Here is a 21,502-nt window from a genome sequence, read left to right as displayed (position 1 = left end):
CTCTTCTCTGGGTACGCATCTGCGGATCATTTCGTCTGCACATCTCTTAAAGAGATATGGTTCATCCCATAAGTAGTACTTTGCATCTGAAATTAGTTTTTTCATCTGCACCCTGCTGTACTCCTTGGGTATGGACCTCATAGCTGTATAGTTTGTAATGTTTGCAAACCATGGTGCTTCCTGAATGGCGAAGAGTTGCTCATCCAGAAAGGTTTCAGAGATCTCAGTAGGAGGGAGGGACGCCCCTGCTACTGGTTCTATCCGGGATAAGTGATCAGCTACCTGGTTCTCTGTCCTTTTTTTGTCTCTTATTTCTATATCAAACTCTTGCAGAAGCAACACCCATCTTATGAGCCTGAGTTTTGAATCCTGCTTTGTGAGTAGGTATTTAAGAGCAGCATGGTCAGTATACACAATCACTTTTGAACCTACTAAATAGGATCTAAACTTGTCAATGGCATAAACCACTGCAAGTAACTCTTTTTCTGTGGTTGTGTAATTCTTCTGTGCATCATTTAAAACATGACTAGCATAGTAAATGACGTGAAGAAGCTTGTTATGCCTCTGTCCCAACACTGCACCAATGGCATGGTCACTGGCATCACACATTAGTTTGAATGGTAATGTCCAGTCTGGTGCAGAGATGACTGGTGCTGTGACCAGCTTAGCCTTCAGGGTCTCAAACGCCTGTAGACACTCTGTGTCAAGCACAAATAGTGTGTCAGCAGCTAGCAGATTGCTCAGAGGTTTTGCAATTTTTGAAAAATCATTTATAAACCTCCTATAGAATCCTGCATTTCCCAGAAAGTTTCTGATTGCCTTGACATTGGCAGGTGGTGGTAATTTTTTAATTACCTCCACTTTAGCTTGATCCACCTCTATTCCTTGTTTGAAATTTTATGCCCAAGGACAATTCTTTCAGTTACCATAAAGTGACATTTTTCCCAGTTTAAAACTAGGTTGGTCTCTTGGCATCTTTTCAGAACAAGTGCTAAATGGTCAAGACAGGAGCTGAATGAGTCTCCAAATACTGAAAAGTCATCTATGAAGACTTCCAAAAATTTCTCTACCATATCAGAGATGATAGAGAGCATGCACCTCTGAAAGGTTGCAGGTGCATTGCACAGACCAAAAGGCATCCTTCTATAGGCAAATACTCCAGAGGGACATGTGAATGCTGTTTTCTCTTGGTCTTGAGGATCTACTTCAATTTGGTTGTAACCTGAATAGCCATCCAAAAAGCAGTAATAGTCATGACCTGCTAGTCTTTCTAGCATCTGGTCTATGAATGGTAAAGGAAAATGATCATTTCTGGTGGCTATATTGAGCCTTCTGTAGTCAATACACATACGCCACCCTGTAACTATTCTTGTAGGAACCAGTTCATTCTTTTCATTGTGAACCACTGTCATGCCTCCCTTTTTGGGTACAACTTGGACAGGGCTTACCCAGGGGCTATCAGAAATAGGATAAATAATTCCAGCCTCTAGTAATTTGGTGACCTCTTTCTGCATCACTTCCTTCATGGCTGGATTTAGCCGCCTCTGTGGTTGAACCACTAGCTTAGCATCATCCTCCAATAGGATCTTGTGTATGCATCTTGCTGGGCTAATGCCCTTAAGGTCACTTATGGACCACCCAAGAGCTGTCTTGTGTGTCCTTAGCACTTGAATTAGGGCTTTCTCTTCCTGTGGATTTAAAGCAGAGCTTATGATCACTGGAAAAGCGTCACCTTCTCCCAGAAATGCATATTTCAGGGATGGTGGTAGTGGTTTGAGCTCGGGTTTAGGAGGCTTATCCTCTTCCTGAGGAATTTTCAGAGGTTCTTTTATTTCCTCTGATTCCTCCAGATCAGGCTGAATATCTTTAAAGATGTCCTCTAGCTCTGATTCGAGACTTTCAGTCATATTGATCTCTTCCACCAAAGAGTCAATAATATCAGCGCTCATGCAGTCATTTGATGTGTCTGGATGCTGCATAGCTTTGACAGCATTTAACTTGAACTCATCTTCATTGACTCTCAGGGTCACTTCTCCTTTTTGTACATCAATAAGAGTTCGTCCAGTTGCTAGGAAAGGTCTTCCTAGAATGAGAGTTGCACTCTTGTGCTCCTCCATTTCCAGCACTACAAAGTCAGTTGGAAAGGTAAATGGCCCAACCTTGACAATTATGTCCTCAATTATGCCTGATGGATATTTAATGGAGCCATCAGCAAGTTGAAGACATATCCGGGTTGGTTTGACTTCTTCAGTCAAGCCAAGCTTTCTGATAGTGGATGCAGGTATTAGGTTGATACTTGGTCCAAGGTCACATAGAGCTGTCTTGGTAAAAGCACCCTCTAATGTGCATGATATCATAAAGCTCCCTGGATCTTTAAGCTTCTCTGGTAAGCTTTTCAGAATGACTACACTGCATTCTTCAGTGAGAAAAACTTTTTCAGTTTCTCTCCAATCCTTCTTATGACTTAAGATCTCTTTCAAGAACTTAGCATAAGAGGGTATTTGCTCAAGTGCCTCTGCAAATGGGATCTTTATCTCAAGAGTCCTGAGATAGTCTGCAAAGTGGGCAAATTGTTTATCCTACTCCGCTTGGCGGAGTTTCTGAGGATAAGGCATCTTGGCTTTATATTCTTCAACCTTAGTTGCTGCAGGCTTATTCCCTACAGAGGTGGTTGGAGAAGCCTTCTTAGAGGAGTTACTATCAGCACTTGCAGGTGTCTGATCCCTCATTGGCGTTTGAACGCCAGGATTGGGTGCTGGATGGGCGTTTAACGCCAACTTTCCACCCTTTTCTGGCATTAGAACGCCAGAACTGGGCAAGGAATGGGCGTTCAACGCCAACTTTTCTCCCTTTTCTAGCATTTGAACGCCAGAGTTATTCCTCTCTGGGCTCTTGCTCTCCTCAGAGGGATTTTGGGCAGTGGTTTGGTCATCCTCTGTCAGTTGTTCCTTTCTTGGTTTTTTGCTACTTTGAGCTGAATTATTCAATGTCTTCCCGCTCCTTAGTTGGACAGCTTGGCATTCTTCTGTTATCTGTTTAGATAGCTACTGTCTTGTCTGATTCAATTGTGCTTCCATATTCTTGTTAGCATTTTTAGTGTCTTGGAGCATCTCTTTAAATTCTGCTAATTGTTTTGTCATAAGGAGTAACTGCTGATTAAGTTCAACAATCTGTTCTTGAGGATTAGGATTAGTAGTTACTGTCCTAGCCTCTTCTTTTATAAAGGACTCACTGCTTGAGTACAGATGTTGATTTCTAGCAACCGTATCTATGAGTTCTTGAGCTTCTTAAATCATCTTTCTCATGTGTATAGATCCACCAGCTGAGTAGTCTAGAGATATTTGAGCTCTTTTTATAAGCCCATAGTAGAAGATGTCTAACTGTACCCACTCTAAAAATATTTCAGAGGGGCATTTTCTTAGCATCCCTCTGTACCTTTCCCAGGCATTATAAAGGGATTCATGATCCTTTTGTTTAAAGCCTTGGATGTCCAGCCTCAGCTGTGTCATCCTTTTTGGAGGGTAAAATTGATTCAGGAACTTATCTGATAACTGTCTCCATGTTTTTATGCTTGCTGTGGGTTGATTGTTTAACCACCTCTTAGCTTGGTCTTTTACAGCAAATGGAAACAGTAATAATCTGTAGACATTCTGATCTACTTCTTTATCACATACTGTGTCAGCAATTTATAAGAACTGTGCCAGAAACTCAGTAGGTTCTTCCTGTGGAAGACCGAAATACTGACAATTTTGCTGCACCATGATAATTAGATGAGGATTTAGCTCAAAACTGCTTGCTTTGATGGGAGGTATACAGATGCTACTCCCATATGCAGCTGTAATGGGGTTAGCATATGACCCCAGAGTCCTTCTGGACTGTTCATTTCCACTTATGTCCATAATGGAGAAAAGGGAATTGATATGAATTGCAATCAAATTATATTTTTAATTTTTAATTTTATTTAATTAAAAGTAACCGAAAATAAAACAAAATAAATGGAAGATAAAATAAAACTTTTGAAAATTAGAAGAAAATAAAATAAAAGTAAATTGAAAACTAAATTAATTAATTAATTAAAAAGATTTTGAAAAAAAAATGCTTAGTTGATTTCGAAATATGAAAGAGAAAATTAGTTAGGTGAATTTTTTTGAAAAAGAATTTGAAATTAGTAATAAAAAAGATATGATTGAATATTATTTTAAAAAAAGATATGATTGAGAAGATATGATTGCAATTTAATAAAAAAAATATATGATTGAAAAGATATGATTGCAGAAATTAAAAAGATTTGATTTTTGAAAAAGATTTGAAAAGATCAATTTTTGAAATTAGAATTTTGACTTGACTAAAAAAAAGATATTATTTTGAAAATCTTTGACTAATTTAATGCAAAATTTTGAAATTTATGAGTAAAATAAGGAAAATATATTTTTTTAATTTTTGAATTTTAATGAGGAAAGAGAAAAATAACAAAATGACACTAAACTTAGAAATTTTAGATCAAAACAGAGAGAACAAACAAGAACACTTTGAATGTCAAGATGAACACCAAGAAAAAATTTTTGAAAAGCTTTTAAGTAAATAAAAGCAAAAGGGACACCAAACTTAAAATTTTAGAAAATCAAACACAAATTTTCGAAAATTTAAAGGAAAACATAAAGAAGACACCAAACTTAGAATTTTTAAAGACAAGAAAGAACTAAGAACATGCAAATTCGAAAAAATAAAAAAAAATAAAAGCATGCAATTGACACCAAACTTAAAATATGAAACTAACTCAAATAAAAGACTCAAATTTAGTGACTCTAAACCAACAAAAATAAATTATTCCTAATCTAAGCAACAAGAATAACCGTCAGTTGTTCAAACTCGAACAATCCCCGGCAACGGCGACAAAAACTTGGTGTACGAAATACCAATCACACTTTTGAAATTCCGCACAACTAACCAGCAAGTGCACTGGGTCATCCAAGTAATACCTTACGTGAGTAAGGGTCGATCCCACGGAGATTGTCGGCTTAAAGCAAGCTATGGTTATCTTGTAACTCTTAGTCAGGATATCAATAATTCTGAGATTTAATTGTAAAAAGTAAAAGAACATAAAATAAATACTTGTTATGCAGTAATGGAGAACAGGTTGAGGTTTTGGAGATGCTTTGTCTTCTGAATTTCTGCTTTCCTACTGTCTTCTTCTTCATGCACGCAAGGCTCCTTCCATGGCAAGCTGTATGTTGGTGGATCACCGTTGTCAATGGCTACCATCCGTCCTCTCAGTGAAAATGGTCCAAATGCGTTGTCACCGCACGGCTAATCATCTGTCGGTTCTCACTCATGCTGGAATAGGATCCATTGATCTTTTTACGTCTGTCACTACGCCCGGCACTTGTGAGTTTGAAGCTCGTCACAGTCATCCCTTCCTAGATCCTACTCAGAATACCACAGACAAGGTTTAGACTTTTCGGATCTCAAGAATGGCTGCCAATAATTCTAGCTTATACCACAAAGACTCTGATTTGAATCAGGAGGCTAAGAGATAAGCACTCAATCTAAGGTAGAACAGAGGTGGTTGTTAGGCACGCGTTCATAGGTTGAGAATGATGATGAGTTTCACAGATCATCACATTCATTAAGTTGAAGTATGAGTGAATATCTTAGAATAGAAGCAAGCGTGATTGAATGAAAAACAGTAGTAATTGCATTAATTCATCAAAACACAGTAGAGCTCCTCACCCCCAACCATGGGGTTTAGAGACTCATGCCGTAGAATATACAATATGAAACGTGTAGAGTGTTATGAGGTACAAGATGAATCACTAAAAGTAGTTTTTATAATAAACTAGTGACCTAGGGTTACAGAAAATGAGTAAGCTAGAATAGTTAGTGTAAAAATCCACTTCTGGAGCCCACTTGGTGTGTGCTTGGACTGAGCATTGAAGCTTTTATGTGTAGAGACCTTTCTTAGAGTTAAACGCCAGCTTTTGTGCCAGTTTGGGCGTTTAACTCCAGCTTTCATGCTAGTTCTGGCATTTTGACCCCAGAATTTCTATGCTGACTTGAAACGCCGGTTTGGGCCATCAAATCTCGGGCAAAATATGAACTATTATATAATGCTGGAAAGCCCAGGATGTCTACTTTCCAACGCAATTGAGAGCACACCAATTAGGCTTCAGTAGCTCCATAAAATCCACTTGGAGTGCAGGGAGGTCAGAATCCAACAGCATCTGCAGTCCTTTTTCAGCCTCTGAATCAGATTTTTGCTCAGGTCCCTCAATTTCAGCCAGAAAATACCTGAAATCACAGAAAAACACAAAAACTCATAGTAAATTCCAGAAATGTGATTTTTAAATAAAAACTAATAAAAACATAATAAAAACTAACTAAAATATACTAAAAACATACTAAAAACAATGCCAAAAAGCGTATAAATTATCCGCTCATCAAGAAGCTATTCCCATTTCTTTTCCACACCTTGCTAGGAGGACTAAGAAGCAAATAGAGCTAGATCCCAAGATGGTGGAGATCTTCAAAAAGGTTAAGGTAACTATTCTCCTTTTTGATGCTATTCGTCAGGTACCTAAGTATGCTAAGTTTCTAAAAGACTTATGCATGAATAAGGATAAAATACATGATTTAGAAACCATTTCTTTAGGTAGCTCTATTTCTGCTTTAATGGGTGCTATACCGGAGAAATGTGGTGATCCCGGTCCTTGCATGGTTACTTGTAATATAGGGGGTGTACAATTTGTTGACTGTATGTGTGATTTAGGTGCATGTGTTAGTATTATGTCATTATTTGTATATGATGCTTTGAGGCTCCCTCCCTTGAAAAGGTTGGCAGCACATTTTATTTTGGTAGATAAGAGCATAATTTCAGTGGTTGGCATTGCGGAAGACGTCTTGGTGAGCATTAAGGGGTTGAGATTTCCTATTAACTTCTATATTCTAGAGATGCCCCCTAATTACTCAGGAAGACCTTCATCTATCCTGCTTGGAAGGCCATTTTTGAAGACTTCGCGGTTTAAATTGGATGCCTTCTCGGGTACCTATTCTTTTGAGATAGATGGCAGAGCAGTGAGCTTCAACCTGGATGAAGCTATGAATCACCCACCGGAAGACCACTCCATCTTCCAGTGTGATATTATTGATGAGACAGTGGCTAAAGTTCACAAGAGGCAATAGAAGAGATGAACATGGAGCAAGGTGCAAGTATGGGGAAGCCCTCTGAGCGTATTGAAGACACCTTGCTACCTCCAATGGTTCCGGATGATCAAGTGCCAAGCCATGAGCTGAAATGGAGTTAAAGCCCCTTCCACCTCACCTCAAGTATGCTTATATTGAGGACAATCAAATGCTCCCGATTATTATTGCAAAGGAACTTACGTCCTAACAAGAGAAGCGGCTACTTAGTGTGCTTAGAAGACACAAGAAAGCTATTGGATGGAGTTTGGCGGACATAGTAGGCATAAGCCCTCAAGTTTGTGAGCACCGCGTAATTCTAGACGAGGGAGCAAGGCCTATCCATCAACCTCAAAGGCGGTTGAATCCCACCATTTTAGAAGTTGTGAAGAAGGAAGTGACCCAACTGCTTGAAGCCGACATCATCTATCCAATATCGGATAGTGAATGGGTTAACCTAGTACAGGTGGTTCCAAAGAAGTTTGGTGTCACAATAGTGAAGAATGAGCATGGGAAACTCATGGCTACAAAAGTGCAGAATTTCTGGAGGGTATGCATTGACCATAGGTGCTTGAACCAGGCCACTCGCAAGGATCACTACCCGTTACCTTTCATCGATCAAATGCTTGATTGCCTATCAGTCCGTTCTTTTCTTGGTCATGCAGGTTTCTACCGGCGATTTATCAAGGACTTTAGTAAGGTTGCATTGCCTTTGTCCCAACTGCTGCAGAAGGATGTAGAGTTTGAGTTGAGTGAGGACTGCATGGAAGCATTTGACAAGATGAAGATTGCCTTGACCCAAGCTTCTATTGTGAGAGGGCCTGACTGGAGTAGGCCATTCGAGATCATGTGTGACGCATCCAACTATACGATAGGAGCGGCGCTGGCTCAGCGCGAAGGTAAGGACCCTTATATTATTGCTTATGCTTCTAAGACTTTAGATGGTGCCCAATCTAATTATACTACCACTGAAAAAGAGCTTTTAGCTATTGTTTTTGCTTTGGATAAATTCCGAGCTTATTTACTTGGTTCTACAGTGGTAGTATATTTAGACCATGTAGTTTTAAAATATTTGTTAGCTAAGAAAGAGTCTAAACCAAGGTTAATCTGTTGGATATTGTTGTTGCAAGAATTTGATTTAGAAATCAAAGATAGGAGTGGTTCCCAAAATTTAGTGGCGGACCACTTGAGTCGCCTAGAGTATATTAAGAGTGACTCCACTCCTATCAATGATGCTTTTCCACTTGATAGCTTGCACGCAATATCTGAGGTGGTTCCATGGTATGCATCTATAGCTAATTATTTGGTTAGTCGTACTTTTCCTCCTAATTTTTCTAAGCACCAAAAGGATAAGCTTAAAAGCGAGTCCAAGTATTACATATGGGATGACCCATATTTGTGGAGATGTGGTGCTGACCAAATAATTAGAAGGTGTGTGCCACAATCAGAATTTCAGTCAATTTTAGAGGCCTTCCACTCTTCTGAGAGTGGTGGACATTTTGGTCCTCAAAGAACTGCTAGAAAAATTTTAGACTGCGGATTCTGGTGGCCCACACTTTTTAAGGATGCTACTGTTTACTGTGACTCTTGCTCCCAATGCCAAAGGTTTGGGAATATATTCAAGAGGGATGAGATGGCCTAACAACTTATGTTGTTTTGTGAAATTTTTTATATTTGGGGTATTGACTTCATGGGTCCATTTTTAAACTCTAACGGTTTCTTATCTATATTGTTAGCTGTTGATTATGTTTCTAAATGGGTGGAAGCAATTCCTACCCGTACTGATGATGCTAACATTGTTGTTTCTTTTGTTCGAAATAATATTATTTGTCACTTTGGATCACCACGAACAATCGTGAGTGATCAAGGCACTCTTTTTTGTAACAGGAGAATGACAGGTCTGTTAAAGAAATATGGCATTATTCACAAGGTGGCGACGACTTACCATTCCCAAACCAATGGGCAAGCCGAGGTGTCTAACAGAGGGATAAAGTGCATATTGCAGAAGATTGTCAAGCCTCACATGAGAGACTGGAGTACTAGACTTGCAAATGCGCTTTGGGCTTATCGGACAGCTTACAAGACACCCATCGGAATGAGTCCATTCCGCCTAGTCTACGAAAAGGCTTGTCACCTTGCAGTGGAGGTGGAGCACAAAGCTTACTGGGCGGTGAAGGAATGCAACTTAGGATTGGGCGGAGCCGGGATTGAAAGAAAGCTGCAACTACAAGAATTGGAGTGCCTTCGACAAGAAGCGCATGAGAACTCAAGGCTCTATAAAGAGAGGGTGAAGATTGTGCATAACAAGAACATCAAGAGAAGAGAGTTTAGAGCTGGGGACTTAGTCCTCCTCTATAACTCAAGGTTAAGACTCATGCCGGGCAAGTTGAGATCAAGGTGGGAAGGACTTTAATAGAGTGGAAAAGGCAGAGTGATGAGCGGATAATTTATACGCTTTTTGGACTCAAGAAGGACTGCAGATGTTGTTGGATTCTGACCTTCCTGCACTCAAAGTGGATTTTCTGGAGCTAAAGAACACCAAATGGCGCGCTCTCAATTGCGTTGGAAAGTAGACATCCAGGGCTTTCCAACAATATATAATAGTCCATACTTTGCTCGAGTTTAGATGACGCAAACTAGCGTTCAACGCCAGTTCCATGCTGCATTCTGGAGTTAAACGCCAGAAACAGGTTGCAAAGTGGAGTTAAACACCAGAAACAGGTTACAAATTGGTGTTCAACTCCAAGAGAAGCCTCTACACGTGTAAAGCTCAATGCTCAGTCCAAGCACACACCAAGTGGGCCCCGGAAGTAGATTTCTGCATCAATTACTCATTTCTGTAAACCCTAGTAACTAGTTTAGTATAAATAGGAATTTTTACTATTGTATTTACATCTTTGGATATCTTTGGATTGTCTTTTGATCCTTTGATCATGTTCAGGGGGCTTGCCATTCGGCCATGCCTGGACCTTGTTCTTATGTATTTTCAACGGTAGAGTTTCTACACACCATAGATTAAGGTGTGGAGCTCTACTGTTCCTCACGAATTAATACAAAGTACTATTGTTTTTCTATTCAATTCAAGCTTATTCCGATTCTAAGATATTCATTCGGACCTCAATATGAATGTGATGATCATGACAGTCATCATGATTCCCAACCTATGAACGTGTGCCTAACAACCACTTCCGTTCTACCTTAGATTGAATGAGTATCTCTGGGATTCCTTAATCAGAATCTTCGTGGTATAAGTTAGAATCCATGGACGGCCATTCTTGAGATCCGGAAAGTCTAAACCTTGTCTGTGGTATTCCGAGTAGGATCTGGGAAGGGATGGCTGCGACGAGCTTCAAACTCGCGAGTGCTGGGCGTAGTGACAGACGCAAAAGGATCAATGGATCCTATTCCAGTATGATCGAGAACCGACAGATGATTAGCCATGCAGTGACAGTGCATTGGACCATTTTCACTGAGAGGACAGGATGTAGCCATTGACAACGGTGATGCCTAACATACAGATTGCCATAGAAAGGAGTATGAATGATTGGATGAAGACAATAGGAAAGTAGAGGTTCAGGAGGAACAAGCATCTTCATACGCTTATCTGAAATTCTCACCAATGAATTACATAAGTATCTCTATCTTTAATTTACGTTTTATTTATCTTTTAATTATTAAATCTCCATAATCAATTGAATCCGCCTGACTGAGATTTACAAGGTGACCATAGCTTGCTTCAAGCCGACAATCTCCGTGGGATCTACCCTTACTCACGTAAGGTTTATTACTTGGACGACCCAGTGCACTTGCTGGTTAGTTGTGCGAAGTTGTGACAAAGAACTAAGATTATGAACGTGCGTATTGAGTTTTTAGTGCCGTTACCAAGGAATGGAACCGTCACAATTTCTGCGCACCAAGTTTTTGGCACCGTTGCCGGGGATTGTTCGAGTTTGGACAACTGACGGTTCATCTTGTTGCTCAGATTAGGTAATTTTATTTTATTTTTAAGCTTTTTATTTCTTATTTTCGAAAATAATAAAAAAATTTCAATTTTGTTTTTCCCAAAATAATTTTCGAAAAAAAAAACCAAAAAAAAATTAATAAAATCATAAAAACCAAAAATAATTTTTTGTTTCTTATTTAAGTCTTGAGTCAAATTTTAAGTTTGGTGTCAATTGCATGTTTTTATAATTTGTGCATTTTTCGAAAACTCATGCATGTGTTCTTCATGATCTTCAAGTTGTTCTTGGTAAGTCTCCTTATTTGATCTTTAAAATTTCTTGTTTTGTGTCTTTTGTTGTTTTTCATATGCATTTTTGCATTCATAGTGTCTAAACATAAAAAATCTCTAAGTTTGGTGTCTTGCATATTTTTCTTTTCTTAAAAATTTTAAAAAATAAGTCTTGATATTCATCTTGATCTTCAAAGTGTTCTTGGTGTTCATCTTGACATTCAAAGTGTTCTTGCATGCATCATGTGTTTTGATTCAGAATTTTCATGCATTGAGTCTTTTTGATGTTTTTCTCTCTCATCATTAAAATTCAAAAATCAAAAAAATATCTTTCCCTTTTTCTCTCATAAATTTTCGAAAATTTGAGTTGACTTTTTCAAAAATTTTTAAAATCTAGTTGTTTCTTATGAGTCAAATCAAATTTTCAATTTAAAAATTGTATCTTTTTCAAAACTTTTTCAAAAATAAAATCTTTTTCATTTTTTTCTTTTATGATTTTCAAAAATTTCAAATTGATTTTCCAAATCTTTTTCTTATTTTTATTTCATATTTTCGAAATTAGTGCTAACAATTAATGTGATTGATTCAAAATTTTTAAGTTTGTTACTTGCCTAGTAAGAAAGGTTCAATCTTTAAACTCTAGAATCATATCTTTTTAGTTTCTTGTTAGTCAAGTAATCAACTTTGATTTCAAAAATCAAATCTTTTTAAATTTCTTTTTCAAATCTTTTTCAAAATAAATGTCAATCACATCTTTTTCAAAATCAATTTCAAAATCTTTTCCAACTTCTTTTCTAACTTCTTATCTTTTCAAAAATTGATTTTCAAATCTTTTTCAATTAACTACTTGACTTTTTGGTTTGATTTTAAAAGTTTACTATTTCAATCATATCTTTTTCTAAACTACCTAACTAATTCTATCTCTAATTTTCAAAAATCCCTACCCTCTTTTTCAAAATTCCTTTTTAAATTAACTAATTGTTTTAAATTTAATTTAATTTGATTTAATTTTTCCTTTCTTAATTTTCAAATTTTTAATTTTAATTCTAATTTAAAAACAAAAATACTTTTATTTTATTTTATCTAATTTTTGAAAATTCTTCTCCCTCACCTCCTTCTATTTATTTATTTATTTATTTACTAACACTCCTCTTCATCTAAGAATTCGAACCTACTCCTCACCCTTGTGTTTAGATTCTCCTTCTTCTATTCATATCTTCTTCTACTCACATAAAGGAATCTCTATACTGTGACATAAAGGATTCCATATTTTCTGTTTTCTTCTTTTTCATATGAGCAGGAACAAGGATAAAAACATTCTTGTTGAAGCTGATCCTGAACTTGAAAGGACTAGAAAGAGGAAGCTAAGGGAAGCTAAAGCACAACTCTCTGGAGAAAATCTGACAGAAATTTTCGAAAAAGAAGGAGACATGGCCGAAAATAATAACAATGCGAGGAAGATGCTTGGTGACTTCACTGCACCAAATTCCAATTTACATGGAAGAAGCATCTCAATCCCTGCAATTGGAGCAAACAACTTTGAGCTGAAACCTCAATTAGTTTCTCTGATGCAACAGAACTGCAAGTTTTATGGACTTCCATCAGAAGACCCTTTTCAGTTCTTAACTGAATTCTTGCAAATCTTTGATACTGTTAAGACCAATGGGGTTGATCCCAAGGTCTACAAGCTTATGCTTTTTCCATTTGCTGTAAGAGACAGAGCTAGAATATGGTTGGACTCTCAACCTAAAGATAGCCTGAACTCTTGGGATAAGCTGGTCACGGCTCTCTTAGCCAAGTTTTTTCCTCCTCAAAAGCTTAGTAAGCTTAGAGTGCATGTTCAAACCTTCAGACAAAAAGAAGGTGAATCCCTCTATGAAGCTTGGGAGAGATACAAGGAACTGACCAAAAAGTGTCCTTCTGACATGCTTTCAGAATGGATAATCCTGGATATATTCTATGATGGTCTGTCTGAATTATCAAAGATGTCATTGGACCATTCTGCAGGTGGATCCATTCACCTAAAGAAAACGCCTGCAGAAGCTCAAGAACTCATTGACATGGTTGCAAATAACCAGTTCGTGTACACTTCTGAAAGGAATCCTGTGAGTAATGGGACGCCTCAGAGGAAAGGAGTTCTTGAAATTGATACTCTGAATGCCATATTGGCTCAGAATAAAATATTGACTCAGCAAGTCAATATGATCTCTCAGAGTTTGAATGGATTGAAGGAATCATCTAACAGTACTAAAGAGGCATTTTCTGAAGAAGAAGCTTATGATCCTGAGAACCCTGCAATAGCAGAGGTGAATTACATGGGTGAACCCTATGGAAACACCTATAATCCCTCATGGAGAAATCATCCAAATTTCTCATGGAAGGATCAACAAAAGCCTCAATAAGGCTTTAATAATGGTGGAAGAAATAGGTTTAGCAACAACAAGCCTTTTTCATCATCCACTCAGCAACAGACAGAGAATTCTGAGCAGAATCCATCTAGCTTAGCAAATATAGTCTCTGATCTATCTAAGGCCACTGTAAGTTTCATGAATGAAACAAGGTCCTCCATTAGAAATTTGGAGGCACAAGTGGGCCAGCTGAGTAAAAGAGTCACTGAAACTCCTCCTAGTACTCTCCCAAGCAATACAGAAGAAAATCCAAAGAGAGAGTGCAAGGCCATTGATTTAACCATCATGGCCGAACTCAAAGAGGAAGAGGAGGACGTGAATCCTAGTGAGGAAGACCTCCTGGGACGTTCAGTGACCAATAAGGAGTATCCCTTTGAGGAACCAAAGGAATCTAAGGCTCATCTAGAGACCATAGAGATTCCATTGAACCTCCTTCTGCCCTTCATGAGCTCTGATGAGTATTCTTCCTTTGAAGAGGATGAAGACATTACTGAAGAGCAAGTTGCTAAATACCTTGGTGCAATCATGAAGCTGAATACCAAATTATTTGGTAATGAGACTTGGGAAGATGAACCTCCCTTGCTCACCAATGAACTAAATGCATTGGATAGGTAGAAATTGCCACAAAAGAAACAGGATCCTGGCGAATTCTTAATACCCTGTACTATAGGCACCATGACCTTTGAGAAGGCTCTGTGTGACCTGGGGTCAGGGAATAAACTTAATGCCACTCTCTGTAATGGAGAAACTTGGGATCTTTGAAGTGCAAGCTGCCAGAATCTCATTAGAGATGGAAGATAACTCAAGAAAACAGGCTTATGGACAAGTAGAGGACGTGCTAGTAAAGGTTGAAGGCCTTTACATCCCTGCTGATTTCATAATCCTAGACACTGGGAAGGAAGAGGATGAATCCATCATCCTTGGAAGACCCTTCCTAGCCACAGCAAGAGCTGTGATTGATGTGGACAGAGGAGAATTGGTCCTTCAACTAAATGAGGACAACCTTGTGTTTAAGACTCAAGGATCTCCTTCTGTAACCATGGAGAGAAAGCATGAAAAGCTTCTCTTACCACAGAGTCAACCAAAGCCCCCACAGTCAAACTCTAAGTTTGGTGTTGGGAGGCCACAACCAAACCCTAAGTTTGGTGTTGAACCCCCACATTCAAACTCTAAGTTTGGTGTTGGGAGGTCCCAACAATGCTCTGAACATCTGTGAGGCTCCATGAGAGCTCACTGTCAAGCTATTGACATTAAAGAAGCACTTGTTGGGAGGCAACCCAATGTTATTTAATCATATCTATTTTATTTTCTTTTTGTTATTTCGTGTTTTATTAGGTTGATGATCATGTGAAGTCACAAAAACTATTGAAAAATCAAAAACAGAATGAAAAATAGCATTGAAAACAGCACACCCTGGAGGAGAGCAGTCTGGCGTTTAAACGCCAGAAACAAGCATCTACCTAGCGTTAAACGCCAGAAACAGGCTACATTTGGGCGTTTAACGCCAGAAACAAGCAGCAATCTGGTGTTAAACGCCAGGATTGCACAGCAAGGGCGTTTTACACGCCTAATTGGAGCAGGGATGTTAAGTCCTTGACCCCACAAGATCCCCACATCTTCTTCTCTCCTCTTCACACCTTTTCATAACTCTCTTCCCCAAATACCCTTCACCAATCACCTCAATCACTCTTTCCCATCACCTCTTCACCACTCACATCCATCCTCTCTTCCCCATAAATCCCACCTACCTTCAAAATTCAAACTAATTTCCCTCCCAAACCCAACCCTAATGGCCGAACCCTACACCCCCCCCCCTCATCCCTATATAAACCCCTCACTCCTTCTTCATTTTCACACAACACAACCCTCTCTTCTTCTCCTTGGCCGAATACATCTTCTTCCCCCATCTCCTCTATTTTCTTCTTCTTCTACGATTTTCTTTCTTCTTTTGCTCGGGGACGAGCAAACATTTTAAGTTTGGTGTGGTAAAAGCATAGCTTTTTGTGTTTCCATAACCATTTATGGCACCTAAGGCCAGAGAAACCTCTAGAAAGAGGAAAGGGAAGGCAATTGCTTCTACCTCTGAGTCATGGGAGATGGAGAGATTCATCTCAAAGGTCCATCAAGACCACTTCTATGAAGTTGTGGCCAAGAAGAAAGTGATCCCTGAGGTTTCTTTCAAGCTAAAAAAGAATGAGTATTGATAAACCCCGATTTTGTGGTTTATCTTATGCTTATTTTGGGGATTTTATCAACATTTCTCGCACTTATTCACAAGAAATGCATGGTTTTGTGTTCACTTTCTAATATTGCTCCATGATGGAAAACATGCTTATTTTGCCTTAAAATTGTCATATTTTAATCCTCTTCTATTGCCATTCGATGCCGTGATGTATTTGTTGAGTAATTTCAGGAATTATAGGATAGGAATGACTTAGAAGAGAGGGAGAAAGCATGTACAAAAAAGGAGGAACATGAGGAATTGAGATCTTAGGAAAAGCAGCATCGGCGCGCTCGCGTACTCCATGCGCACGCGTGGATGGGATTGGCTGGAAGCGGCGCGCAAGGATGGACACCTCCGCACGGATCAAGAAATTTCTATCTACGTGCACGCGCACGTGTGGAAAGCTGCACGTGACCTCATTAAAGGAAATCATGCCTGGCGATTTCTGAGGCTCATTAGGCCTAATTTCAAGCTGTTTCTGCATGGAAAAAGACCCAAGGATGCTAGGGGAAATGGAGAGATCACTCATTTTACACTAGGACATAATTTTTAGCTAGTTTTTTGTTCTTTTGTTGTTCTAGAGGGAGAAACCCTTGTTCCTCTCTGGATATAGTTTTAATTTGATTGTCCTTTGTTGATTTGTGACTTGGATCTTGTTAATTACTAGTTTTAATTGTTCAATTTGAATTCCTTGTTACAATTTTGCTTATATCTTGTGATAGTTTATGAATTCTTGTCAATTATCATTTTATACCCATTTCATGAATGTTATGAATATTTACTTGTTAATGTTACATTGATGATTTCTATGTTTAGCTTTGTTGTTTGGATGATCATATGTTGATAATTGTTAGTGGGTATTTGTGGATTTCAATTTAATTGCCATTTTGAACATGTCTTTTGTTAATGCTTACCAAGTGTTTGATGAATTGTTTACTTTGATTATGGAGTAGTCTTTTTCACTCTTGGCCTAGGTCAAGGGAATTGGGTAAACTTGAGTCATTGGGTCTAATAGATTTGATGATTTGGGAGCCCTAGGTGGTCAATTTGATACTCATTGACGCCAACCCACTACTAATCTAATTAGTAGGTAGGTTGGGACTTATGGGTTGATGTGATCAGGGCCATTTGACGTACTTCAAGTCTAGGGGTAGATATCACGTACTTAAGACTTTGAGAGTAGACTTAATGAGCTTGGTTCCTTATAATTGTCAAGATATAGTTGTTAGACAAGGATGGTGACCCCCAATTCCCTAGCCTAGCCAAGAGTTGCTTTTATTATTCATATTTGAAAATCAACTTTCTCAACCAATTGCTTTAGTTGTAGTTCCTTGTTTGGGTTATAATAGAATTAAGTGGAATGTTGTTTATTCATTGAAGTTGTTCATGTTTAGCTTAGTCAATTGAACTAGTTGACGCATTTTAAGATTACTTACTTGTTAAGATTCCCACTTATTTTCATGCTCATAACTCACAACCCCGGATTTCTAACTAATGTCGAAGCACATGTTTGCCCGTTCCTTGTGAGACGACCCGAGGTTTGAATACTTCGGTTATTTCTATTGGGTTAAACTTGTGACAACCAAATCCCTCTTCTAAATTTGACCCCCGAGGATTGTTGTTGGTAGAGCTATACTTGCAACGCAGTTTTATTAAAGAGAATCTTTACCAATACACCCTTGGGACCGTGTCAAATTTTTGGCGCCGTTGCTGGGGAATGGTTGCAACATATGCCTTGATATTGGTTATGTGAATATGTGAATATTGTAGATATTTTACTTCTTTCGATACTTAGCTATAGTTTAGATTTCTTTTACATTTGTGCTATGACTTTCAAGTTTGATGACTCGGTCTCAACCGAATTCTAGCTTAGCCAATTTTGATCCCGAGATCAAAAGAACTTTGTTACACACTCGACAAGCTAGACGGCGGTTGGACTATACACCTGGTACTTCGTCCTCTCTTGAGGAAAACACCGAATCACTAGGCGTTACCGAGAGTGACTTGGAGTCTGTTACTTCCTATTCTTCTGTTGGCATTACTAATACATCTTTGCATCCTATAGGTGAGCCATACATGGCGGAGCCACGCCGGATAACTTTGCATGAGCAAGGAGCTCCGGATATCATACTTCAATCGTTGCAAGCAAGGTATCCTAACCTTGATCCGAACTTTGAGTTGAAGAGTAGCTTGATAAATTTACTTCCTAAGTATCATGGGTTGCCGGGTCAAGACCCCATCCGATATTTGAAGGATTTTCAAGTTGCTTGTTCTACGGCTCGAAGGCATAGAGCCGATGAGGTAGCTATCATGGTTTTTGCCTTCCCTTTCTCTCTTGAAGCGCAAGCAAAAACATGGTTCTATTCGCTACCGAATGAGATTGTGACTAATTGGGATTTCTTGAGGAGAAAGTTTCTTGATAAGTTCTTCCCACCGGAGAAGACAGACTACATCCGGAAGGAGATTTTGGGCATAATGCAAAGAGACCACGAGAGTTTGTACGAGTATTGGTCTCGGTTCAAGAGGCTATTGGAGTCATGTCCACACCACGGAATGACCACTCACTTGCTCATTAGCTACTTCACCGGAGGTCTTTGTGCGGAAGATATAAGATTGCTCACCGCTTCTAGTGGCGGTTCCCTTTCGAAAAACAAGACGGAGGGAGAAGCTTGGAATTTGATAAAGGACATTGCCGAAACTACACAACACACAAGACTGAGGAGTAATCCCCTTAAGGGTGTGGTAGAACCATCCCCTTCCGAATCAAGTCTAACCAAGGCACTTGGGGATATGACCACCATCCTTACACAAATCCAAAAGGATCAAAAGGAATACTACTCCATCCAAGCCGTTCAAGCCCCACCTCCAGTTGCTCAACTTGAAGGCCCTCCTAGAATTTGTGGTTTGTGCTCTAGCACCACACATTACACCGACCAATGCCATCAAATTCAAGAGGAACATGCTCTTGTGGTAGCCAATGTGAATTACAACAATCGTCCACCCTACCCTTCTCAAGGTCAAAACAATTACCATCAAGGTGGTAATCAACATCAAGGGTGGAGAGATAATGCACAAGGAAGCAATCAAAACCAAAGGTGGAACAACTCTTCTTCTCATCACAACAACAACCAATCTTCATCCCAATACCACCACAACAACACCAACTACCAAGCCAACCAAAGCCACTCTAACCAAAACCAAAACAACTACACCAAGTACCAAGCACCACACCATAGACAACAAAATCAAAACCAAACTCCTCCATCTTCCAACAACCAAGTTAATGAGCTTAGAGCCGCTATGGAAAAACGAGATGAGAGCAACAAGGCTCAATTTGAGGCCTTGAATGCTCAATTGGCCAACCTCACCAACATGCTTTCAAAGATGAACATATCAACCCAACCACCAAACCCCAATAACAACACCAACCAACCCTCAAGTTCTTCTAACCTTCCATCCCAACCCCAACCAAATCCAAGGGGTGGTCTCAACGCCATCACTCTAAGGTCGGGGACTACGTTAGAGGAGATACCTCCAAGGGTCATGGGAGAAATTCATGAGGAAGAGGTAGTCGTTAAAGCCCCACATGAAGAAGAGGTGGTAGACAAAAGGCATGAGGAAGAAGAAGTAAACCTCAAGGAACCCAAGAGGAAAGCCATAGTGGATGAGTCAATTCCTATTCCATTTACTTCCATGGTGAAGAAAGCAAAGAAGACACCGGAATTTGATTTGAACATGCTTCAAGTGTTCAAAAAGGTTGAGATAACTATACCACTCCTTGATGCTATTCAACAAATTCCAAAGTATGCAAAATTTTTGAAAGACCTGTGTACACACAAGGATAGGATAGGAGAATTGGAGACATTATCCTTGGGTAGTTCAATTTCTTCCTTGATGGAACCTATTCCAAGAAAATGTGGTGACCCTGGACCGTGCTTAGTGTCCTGTTGTATTGGTGGATACACCTTTCATGATTGTATGTGTGACTTGGGGGCCTGTGTTAGCATCATGCCGCTTTCTATCTACGTGCGGTTGAATTTAGCTCCATTGAAGAAGTCGGCGGTGAGGTTTGCCTTAGCCGATAAAAGTGTGATCACAGTGATGGGGATAGCGGAAGATGTACTTGTGGCAATTAAGGATTTGGTTTTTTCGGTCGATTTTTACATCCTTGAAATGCCTCCAACAGAAAATAGAAGCTCATCCTCCGTTCTACTTGGTAGACCCTTCCTCAAAATATCCAAATTCAAGTTAGATGCCTTCACCGGTGTATATTCCTTTGGGGTTGGAGACAAGACTATCAAGTTCAATTTAGAGGAAGCCATGAAACATCCTCCCGAAGAACATTCCATGCTCCGATGTGATGTAATTGATGAAGTGGTAGCGGAAGTGCAAGAAGAAGATCATGACAAGTTGTGCTACCCTGTTGTTGAGGAGACGGATGACCAAGAGGATGAACAAGAGGAAGTTGTCAAGAATGAGTCCCATGAGCTTGATGAAAAGGAACCTCATCTTGAGATAAAAAGTGAACTGAAGCCCCTTCCATCTCATCTGAAGTATGCTTTCTTAGAGGATAACCAAAGGTTTCCGGTCATTATTGCTAGTGAGCTCTCAAGTGAAGAGGAGGGAAAGCTCCTAGATGTTCTAAGAAAGTACAAGAAAGCAATAGGATGGAGCCTAGCAGATATTGTGGGAATTGACCCCCACAAGTGCATGCATAGGATCTTTCTCCAAGATGGAGCCAAGCCGGTTAGGCAACCACAAAGGAGGCTTAACCCAACCATCCTTGATGTAGTGAAGAAAGAGGTCACCCGATTACCGGATGCGGATATCATATACCCAATTTCCGATAGTGAGTGGGTGAGCCCGGTTCAAGTTGTTCCCAAGAAGTCGGGCATCACAACGGTCAAGAAGGACGACGGTGAATTGGTCACTAAAAGAGTCCAAAATGCGTGGCGAGTATGTATTGACTACAGAAGATTGAACGCCGCCACACGAAAAGACCATTACCCCTTACCCTTCATCGATAAGATGCTAGACCGCTTGGCAGGTAAATCTCACTACTATTTTCTTGATGGATTTACTAGCTACTTCCAAATACATATTGCTCCTGAAGATCAGGAGAAGACCACGTTTACTTGTTCGTTTGGCACCTTTGCCTATAAAAGGATGCCATTTGGACTATGTAACGCACCCGCTACTTTTCAGCGGTACATGACGAGTGTCTTCTCCGATCTAATGGAGAATTGCTTGGAAGTTTTTATGGACGACTTCAGCGTTTATGGTATCTCATTCGATTGTTGTTTAGAGAGCTTGGCCAAGGTCCTAGCTAGATGTGTTGACACTAACCTTGTCTTAAATTTTGAAAAATGTCACTTTATGGTACAACAAGGTATAGTGTTAGGACATGTAGTATCTCATGAGGGCATTTCTGTGGACCCGGCCAAGGTCGATGTTATTACCACT

General features: G+C 39.4%; 1 protein-coding gene and 1 non-coding gene across 2 annotated transcripts; one reads left to right on the top strand and one right to left on the bottom strand.

The window, feature by feature from the left end:
- The first annotated feature begins 6,510 nt into the window (after positions 1-6,510).
- LOC140176720 (uncharacterized) lies at positions 6,511-17,845 on the top strand. Its single transcript, XM_072208264.1, has 5 exons — positions 6,511-6,751; positions 7,500-7,726; positions 7,907-8,025; positions 9,064-9,472; positions 17,810-17,845. The coding sequence occupies exons 1-5, from the start codon at positions 6,511-6,513 to the stop codon at positions 17,843-17,845; spliced, it is 1,032 nt and encodes a 343-aa protein (XP_072064365.1).
- LOC112732077 (small nucleolar RNA R71) lies at positions 13,231-13,338 on the bottom strand. Its single transcript, XR_003167816.1, has one exon. It is a non-coding gene; the product is annotated as a small nucleolar RNA R71 (small nucleolar RNA).
- Positions 17,846-21,502: the final 3,657 nt, after the last annotated feature.

Source organism: Arachis hypogaea, chromosome 12, assembly GCF_003086295.3.
Source record: "Arachis hypogaea cultivar Tifrunner chromosome 12, arahy.Tifrunner.gnm2.J5K5, whole genome shotgun sequence".
Lineage (NCBI taxonomy): Eukaryota > Viridiplantae > Streptophyta > Magnoliopsida > Fabales > Fabaceae > Arachis > Arachis hypogaea.
The sequence above is the reverse complement of the archived record's forward strand: the minus strand, read 5'-3'. Positions and strand labels throughout refer to the sequence as shown.

Excerpts from the sequence above, each read along its gene's own strand:
- LOC140176720 (XM_072208264.1), top strand. The coding sequence starts at position 6,511 with ATGGTGGAGATCTTCAAAAAGGTTAAGGTAACTATTCTCCTTTTTGAT. Across the intron at positions 7,727-7,906 it reads AAGTGCAGAATTTCTGGAGG|AAGGATGTAGAGTTTGAGTT; the intron begins GTATGCATTGAC and ends CAACTGCTGCAG. Across the intron at positions 8,026-9,063 it reads AGTAGGCCATTCGAGATCAT|GAGAATGACAGGTCTGTTAA; the intron begins GTGTGACGCATC and ends TTTTTGTAACAG.